At 39.0% G+C, this 8,927-nt stretch overlaps 1 protein-coding gene across 4 annotated transcripts in view; it reads right to left on the bottom strand.

The window, feature by feature from the left end:
* The window catches only part of SLC6A3 (solute carrier family 6 member 3), a 49,235-nt gene that overhangs the window by 18,022 nt on the left and 22,286 nt on the right, over window positions 1-8,927 (bottom strand). For all 4 annotated transcript variants that reach the window (XM_072411873.1, XM_072411872.1, XM_072411871.1 and 1 more), the window contains exon 4: window positions 5,308-5,542. In XM_072411873.1, coding sequence (XP_072267974.1) covers window positions 5,308-5,542 — 235 coding nt within the window. The remainder of the gene's footprint in view (window positions 1-5,307; window positions 5,543-8,927) is intronic.

Genomic DNA, 8,927 nt, shown 5'->3' on the forward strand with positions numbered 1-8,927 from the left:
AAGAAAATGCCTGAAACATTTATAAAAGAAGGGGAAATGTACCTTTCATGCCCATCCATCTGACATTCTTTTAACCTGTAGCTTATTAAAATTAAAGGTAAACTGTCAAACATTGCATCATTGCTGACACTAATCACTGTGTGAAATAAATGAGCTCACCAAAGTTAGCTGGAAAAACAGGTTTGTTCCGCTGTAAAACTGGCACAAAATCAAACAGGTTCACTAGAAATTGTGTTTTTTGTACAGTCTAAAGATTTCCATGGTTAATGTTTATATTTATCAAAAAACAAATCATCATGTTCTCCCCTTCAAGAACTAATGGGTAATCACCCCTCAAGCCCATCGGCATTGGTGCTACTCAGAGAGAAGTTCACTGTACCTGCAGATAAGAAGCACAATACAAAAAAATAAAAACCCTTCCCTTTTTTTTTCAATGTGACCTTATTGCCCCTGTGAACTATTTCTGAATATGAGCAGTGACATCCTGAACTTCTTTCTCTGAGCTCTCACTTCTGAAGGAGTCCCACTGTAAAACACATTCAGACACAGTTTAGGGTAAATGTTATAGGGTACATATTAGGTTTAAACCTAGTGGTGTTTTTATTTAATTTTTTATTTTTCCAAGAATGAACTGAGATCTTAGGAACCCCTAAAACTGGTTCCTCATAACAGGCACAGAATCATCCCCCTTTCCTGGGCACCAGTGGTTCCAAAGATCCTGAGTTCTGTTAGCATTAATCACTTGAACATTGACAAGGGTGGGTTTTTCTTTAGGGGAACCCCTCTCAAAGCACCAACACACTGCTGATAGGCATGCAGACTGGTATAATCAGCAAACATTCCACACCCTTGCTATTGGGAAACCACATGCATGTCAAATGTGTAAGGTTTTGTAATTTATATGGGGGAAGTAGGGAGTGTGTATGCTATCATTTATACCTACTACTGACACATTCTAAAACAAATTGGCATTGCCATGGAGAGCTCATGTGGGCAGATGGGTATGCAGAATAAATGTCTTTGGTTTACTTTTACATTTAAAGTGAGTTTAATGACTGTCCAACAGCTACTTAATTATTATAGTGCACGGTAATGATGTAAATAGGGTGAATGTGACTCTGGAATGCCAATCAGTTCCTCTAGACTCAGAACAGCAATCAGGGATTCGCTTGTTAAATTTATCAGAGAATTCTTTGTAATAAACCCCTTTATTATCAGCAGAAGAATTATCACCCGTACTTATCTAACTTAAGGAAATCTTTACAAGCCAGTTGAACAATATTAGTAACAAACTACTGCCTAACCCACCTGTTTAGTTTTAACGAAAATTAAGTTGCGTATGATTTGGTAATTGACATTTTGCTCTTTGCACTAATTCGTATTTCTTCACTATTTACCAAGTTTTATTTGTATTTTTTCAGATATAATCACAAAGCTAACATATAAAGGGGCTATCAAAGCCAAACACCTTTCACCCAAAAACAGGAAAATAACATTAATCGCTCAAAAGAAATTCTCCACCGCTCTAACTGGGACATGATGGTAAACAAGTGGCAGCTACACATCAAAACCTAATGACAGCTGCAACATCTGCTGTAGGAGAGGATTAGCACAACAAAAGCACATCTTCTCAGCATGAAAGACCAGATGTCAAAAGCAACTACCTTAGTTTACCATAAGGCCAATGCTTCCAGTTCCTAAAAATCCGCTGTATTTTTTAAGTAATGGTCTGATAAAATGTCTTGTTATGTATAAACTATACTTCTTAATATTATTTTCCTAAACTTGTCTTCATCAACAAACACCATGTGTGTATACCATGGTCAACCTAGCTTTAAGGCATTTTTATAGAAGCAAAAATATTAAATTGTGGAAGAGATGGTTTACATGTCCCAATGAAGATTTTTAGTATATTATGAAAGAGCAAGTTAAACCCCACTACAGTAAAGTTAAAAGTGGAAAGGTAAAGTAAATCAAAATAAAGAGTAAAAAGTAAAAGTAAATAGAGAACCAGAAAATAATTTTGCCCAGGGTGGAGGTATGGGCAGTTAGACCAGAAGGGGTAAACCGGGATGGGTAGAGTGTCACAGCTGGGATAAAAAGGTCAGCTAGTATGGAGGAGGGCAACCAGGATGTAGCGCTCACATGCAGAATGGAGGGGGTTGCAGCCAGGATGGAGGGTTAAGGAAGGATTTCGTACAGTAGCAAAGACGGAGAGGTAACAGCCAGGTTTGAGAGTGTTACTTGGTTCAGATAAAGGTCTGCACTCTCTACAGCATCGTTATCTTCTCTCCTTTCCCATTAAGAGAGCTAACTGCATGTAGGGAAGTACCATTGTACTTTGTGTATTTTCTGACCCCAAACTTAAAGCTTACTATCATAGCTTTTATGTTTATTGAATTATTCACTTATATTTACTGCATAAATAATTACAGTGTGGCTTTGGTGGCAAAGGCAACCATATAGTGCATTCAAGATATCAGGGGATGTAGTAGGGATGGACAAAGTTCAACATGCCACTAATAAGCCACAGTTTCAGGGCTCCTGGCAGTGTTGAAGAATTTTAATGCTTTCAATAAAGTGTAGTAGATTTCTAGTTACCCCATATGATATTCATATGATATTGCAGTCTTCAACATTCAACCACATGACCCAGCTTTCCAGTTCCTCTTACATTGTGGGCCTAACAGTGAGCTGTCCCTACAAATTTGTATTTTTTTTACTAATGAGAGGGACCACACTTCTAGCAGAGATTACAGGACCACGCTGACGGCTTAAAGATTGAGGGTAGCTTTCTCTGTGACTAAGATCCAAGGACATAGGTGACTGCTGCAGATATATTGCTGCACGTACCCCATGTCACCAATAGGCATTTATCAATTACAGAGATGGGTAAATTCTGATATTAGGAAATATTGATTTTGATATTAATTCTGATATGAAATTCAGATATTACCAACAATAGGCCAATTTTCTAAAAACTGACCACTTTTCATTTATAAATCCCCAAATATGCATCTTCATTTCATTATGAGTCTAGGTGGTAGGGTATAGCATTCTAAAATCCACCTCCAGTGCAACAGCTTGTGACACTTGCAGAAAATTACTCCCATGTCAATTTTGTTAATAAAAAGAAGTTATTAATAAAGGCCACCATGAAAAAAATATATTGCATCTGCTCAGGAATGTTCTCCCTGAACCCGTTACCAATGGCAGAATTGTACAAAGCTTATGCCACCCACTTTCCAGAGCGGAGCTTTTGCAGTTGCTGATGGATCCATTCTCCTTCCTGCCCCCTTTCAAATGCTACAGGGGGGTTAATAGCACTAGTGCAACCAAGAGGCTACCATGGCTTGAAGGGGCCATAATATGAGGGGGACATGCATTTGACCCTAATTTTAAAAAAGCCAAGCAGACTGGGTGGAAAATGCACCCCTGCCATTACTGTGTGTTTTAAAACAACATAAATAGTGTGATTTAGCCCTAAATGATGCACTCCAAATACTTTATCCTGAAGTCTAACTTCCTAGCACATATTTTATACACCCTGTTCATATTTCTACAATTTGGATAGCTGGGTGGCTCAGGAGACACTGAACCAGTTTCTGTGGTAATAATGCAAATCATGTAAATTAACTTTTAAAAAGATAGAACAAGATTGATTTCACAATATTTACATAATTTTCTTATGTTTCACATACACATTGTGCCTGATCCATTAAAGCTCTCCAAGACTGGAGAAAATACACTCATCAGTGAGCCTGGATGATACAGCAAACCTGGAATGGATCTGGTCCAGGATTGAAAACATTTGCTAACAAATAGCAAATGACTTTAAGGAAATCCATTCCATATTTGCTGGATCACTCAGCTTCATTGATGAAAGTGTACCCTCCCAAGCCTTGGATACATCAGACCCATTCTGTCAATAAAAACAGCCTTACGAGTATTATTTTTTTAATAAAAAAAACAGTTCTTTTAATCAATTTGAAAAAAAAAATACACATTTTAAATGCCAATATTTTATTTGTATATAACTTTGTTGTGATTTGTACAAGAAATGTAATTTTACTTATTATAGACAGGGGAAAATACAACTTACAATTTTTATGTACAGCTGTCACTTTTGACTGTACTTTGCTTAGAAAATAAAATAATTTTTACAAGACAACTTTGCTAAATGAAAGAAATGTTTGTGTCTATTTATGACATATGTATGGATTCTGTTTCATTAATATTGACAAAGTAATTGTCAAATCAATGTGCCCATGGCTGAAATGTTTTAACTTCTCTGGTTCAACAGGGGTACACAGGTGGTGAAATGTAATGGTAGAGGGATTCAGCAGAAGCTTGCTAAAAGCTTTGTAAATGCTTGCTAAATATGGTTGTCTTTAGAGCAATACTTATATGTTTAAAGTGAACATATAAACACAAATCTGTTTTTTTTTACTTTTCTGAGGAGTTTATCTCCCCTTCTGTCCCCTAAGATTGAACAGGAAACCTGCAGCCTTCTGGTATACTTGTGTCAAATATCCCAGAAGGCTGTGGGCTGCTGCTTCTGTGCTCACGCATGCATAGTGAGATCGGCACTCATTTTATATACATTTATATTTTATTTCATTTTATATACATATAGAAACCTAATTAGATCTTGTGCCTGCTCAGTGCAAAATCAGGAGACATCAGGAAGAACCCAGAAAAAGGAAAAAATAGGAAAACATCGGACAGAACAGAAAGCTCTGGAAAGAAGAAAGAAGCCAAGACAATGTGGGACTCTCTGGGTATGATTTGTAAAATTTCAAGAGCATGTAAATTATTTTTTTTTAAATTAAATTTCTGCTTTAAAGGGTCAGACCCGCCAAATGTGATGTTGGTATAATTTAGTTTGGTTTAGCACACTTGGTTGAGTCAGCCCCAATTTATATTTGGATACAGCAACTGACAACTTTCTTGTCCAACGGGAAGTTTTCCCACCTACTTCTGCATGTTCCAGGACCAATTCTCAATCATGTAACATAAATGTAAACGTTCCCTATTGAAGTGGTAATAGCAAAAGTAAACTTGAGAACAGAAAAAGCCCCACCAAATAAGATCCCAAGATATAAACAAAACAATCTAGTAGTTTTATTCACCAACACCAGAACCTAAAAGATCAATTTTTCTCAAATGACCCTTTAAATAAAACTTGTTTTTTTAGCTTAAATGTAAAACCACAATTTAATCATAGTACAGTAAAGTTATGAATTAAATTTTAAATTAAATAAAAATAAAAATCAATACCTTAATGAGAAACTGTTTAGTACTTACTCAAAGTATTCTGCAGCTGGAGTGACCTTGAAAGTGTCATTGAAAGAAGTGTAGCCTGAGTCATTAAAATCATATCGTGTCTCAGAACAATTGGGACTATTCCATGAATTGTTGCAGTGAATCCAAGGAAGGTCTGAGGTAAATGAGGAGAATAGATAATGCAAAGCCCAAGCAATGATCACGTTGTAAAAAAATCCCACATATAATGATATCAGAATGACTGTAAAGCCAACACCTGAAAAAGAAAGGGAAAGTACTTTTTTGAAGAAAGTGAAAGAGGTCAAACAAAATTAAGATTATAAATGCTATTCAAGACCCTCTGTAAATGTTTCTATGAAACCTAGCCAAATTTAGAGATACCTAAATGTGCTTGTTTATAATCTATTACAGGCAAATTCAACAGGTTTTTCATCCTTATTTACTATGATACACATGCATTGTGACTGAACTGGCACTAGTATTTGTGAGAATACAGTTCTTGCCCGGTATTTTACAGGCTTACAATTTTTTGCCGTGCAGAGTTAAAGATTTAGTAAATAGTACAGAAAAGTTTTATTTTATTTTCATATTTTTTTAAATGGAATCTGGAGCTCCTCCTGAATCTACAGTAGGGACCAGTGCTGCATCGCTTATAGTGGGACACTGTTTAGACATCACTGGAGCCTTTAAAATTAATCATTTAGAAAGGAACATTCTGTGTGTTGTCATTGGGTCTGCTTTATAAAAGCTCCCCAAGACTGGTAAAGATAGACTTTCATGGGGAACCCTTGTGATCAAGCAAACATCTGGAAAAGATTTCTAAAAAATAATTTGCTATTACTTGGCAAAGGTTTTTATTATTGAACTAGATCCATTCCAGGTTTACTAAATCACTTATATTCGCCAATGAAAGTCTATCTACAGGTAGTCCGCTTTATGACTTACCTGTTTACCGACCACCCGCACCTATGACCGGCTCCTCTGACGATTACACTGTGCAAAACTGTACAGTGCACATCCACGCAGCGTGTTCTCTTCGGTCCTCCCCCCGTCTTCCTCCTCCATGATCATTTCTGATCCCAGGGCTGCAGACTATAAATGAGCTGCATGCTTGCAGCGGTGCAGACCGGGTCTTTGCTATGCTCTTCGCTTAACGGCCATGTTGCAGGAATGTAACCTGGTTGGTAAACGAGAAGCATCTGTACTACTCTCTTCAAAAACTTTAATCAATCAGTCCCATGATTTCTAGGGCTGTTTTAACCCATTTTGAGAATGGGTAAGGGGTTCTACGTATACCTGTACTCATTTGCCGGAGTAAGAGGGTGTAATTTGGGGGACTGCTTTTTAAAGTCTTGGTGGCCCTTGCCACCATTGGGGGCAGACAAGAGTCTGGTTTCTGTAAAAAAAGGTGTCCAAACACTATGGAAAAAGGGGTGAAAAATGTATAATTAGACCTATGCCCAACCTACGGTTAGGGCCACATTAGGCCGTCTGCTCATTGTCTTGTGGAAGATGAGGCACACGCATCTCCTATGTTTCTCAACCAGATCATGCTTCCAGGAGAGGGAGCTTCCTGAGCATGCTCAGTGTTACCTCCTTAAGAGTGGGTGTGTATATTATAAACCTGACAATCAGCTGTGGCTGCTCCCTGCCTACCTTGTACTGAGAGATAATTTCAGCAGCAGCAGCATGATATCTGTGTCTGTGTCCATACAGCTTTCATTATCCCCATGTAAACTTCATATCTCCTATACTGAGTGTCATGGAAATGTGACATTTTCAGGGTACACAGGGGTCCCCAAATTGAGTTTGCATGTTAGGAACCCCCAGGGGCCACATCTATGGCAATGATCATTAGGGTACTGTCAATTCACTCTGTGCTATGGTGACCCAAATATATACTTGCTCATTCACAAAACTTCAAGGCTGCATTCAGGTTGGCAGTGAGGTTGTGGTGCGGTTACCCCATTCCCTTATGCCTCATGTTGTTAGAAGCATAAAATTCTAACAAAATACAGTGCTATTTTCACATTAAGAGGGCTATTTCAAGACCAGGGTCCCCACATTGAGTTTGCATGTTGGGGACCCCTGGGGGCATGGAAAATTAGGGTACTGCCAATTATCTGTGCGCTATAGTCCCCCCTTGAAGTTCACAAAATTTCAAGGCTACATCCAGGTTGGTGGTAAGGTTGCGGTGCGGTTACCCCTTTCCTCATGCCAAGGAACCCTGGCTAATTTCTCTGGAACAGAGGGATGTTGGCAACTGGAAATGTGGAAACCAGTAAGAAACCCCTTTTGCCCCCCCCCTTCCCTATTAAAATGTTATACCTATCATATCATGCTACCCTGTCACACATAGCTATCCCCTTACTCCCCCCGAACCTCAATACTCTGTAAGAAAAGGGAAATGTAACTGTAATCCCCTAAACTTACATCACCACGGTGCCATCACACAAAACTATACCTGTCACACTGTGCTACCCTTTCACACAAAGCTTGCCATTTATCTTCTGTGAACCCTCATTTTTCTTTAACAGTAAAGAAAATGAAATGTAGGATAAATGGGGGACTCCTGTGGCTACCCCCGCCCTTCACTAAAATGTATCACTCCTGTCACATATAAATGTCTGCTTATGTTCCTTGAACCCCAATTTCTCTAAAGGGAAGCTGTAGGTACATTAAAATGTAGGATAAATGGGGGACTCTTGTGACTCACTCCCCCTTAAAATAAAAAATGATTGCTGTGGCACCATCACAAGATAAGGAAAACTATACCGTCATGCTGTGCTGCCCTGCTCACACATTTGGCCACTTACCTTCTGTGAACCCTAATTTCTCATGAATGGGGAGATGAAGGGACCTTAGGATGTAGCAGTAAGAACATGTACCCCTTGGTTATCTGTCACATGAATTGCATTTCTCTGGAGATATCCATTGCAGAGATTTTGAGGTACAAAGACAGTTAGCAGCCCTCTATAACTGACTAGACACATTGTATGGTGTAGTTTTTACTCTTTGGTACAGGAATGGTGAGCGGGGAGCAAAATATGACCAGCCAGCACTGTATGAGAGCTTTAGCTTTGTATCTTTCAAAAATAAAATGAGCACCAATTAGTGAGTGCAGAAATTCTTGATTTATCATTACTTTTATTTGGTGCATGCATGTTATGGTAACTAGAAACATTACCACCTTGCTAAATTTCATTGGTGTCCAGCAGGAGAGACTTTCTGAAATGCTCCTATTCAGGACACAAATGCACAACTTTTTTTCTGTAACCCCCTTTGTATTTTGTCAGAACCAAATATATATTAGATGAGCTTTAACCACCTAGCCGTTAAGCCCGACCTTCGTACGGGCAAAAAAAACCGGCTAGGATGGTTAACCCCAAGTTTTTTGTCGCATCCATACTTACCTGGTCCCGCTGTGCTCATCCAGCATCGTTTTCGTATTCCAGCGTCGTCCTCCGTCCATCGTCGTCCGTCGGTCTCCCTCTCCAGCGTCGGGTGCCAGCGGGACCGGTAAGATGCTGGCCGGCATCTTTTGTTCCGCCGCCCGGCATCTTTTCACACAAGATGCCGGCCAGCGGAACACAAGATACCGGCCAGCGGAACATAAGATGCCGGTCGGCTTCTTACCTGGT

This window comes from Pyxicephalus adspersus, chromosome 5 (assembly GCF_032062135.1).
Source record: "Pyxicephalus adspersus chromosome 5, UCB_Pads_2.0, whole genome shotgun sequence".
Lineage (NCBI taxonomy): Eukaryota > Metazoa > Chordata > Amphibia > Anura > Pyxicephalidae > Pyxicephalus > Pyxicephalus adspersus.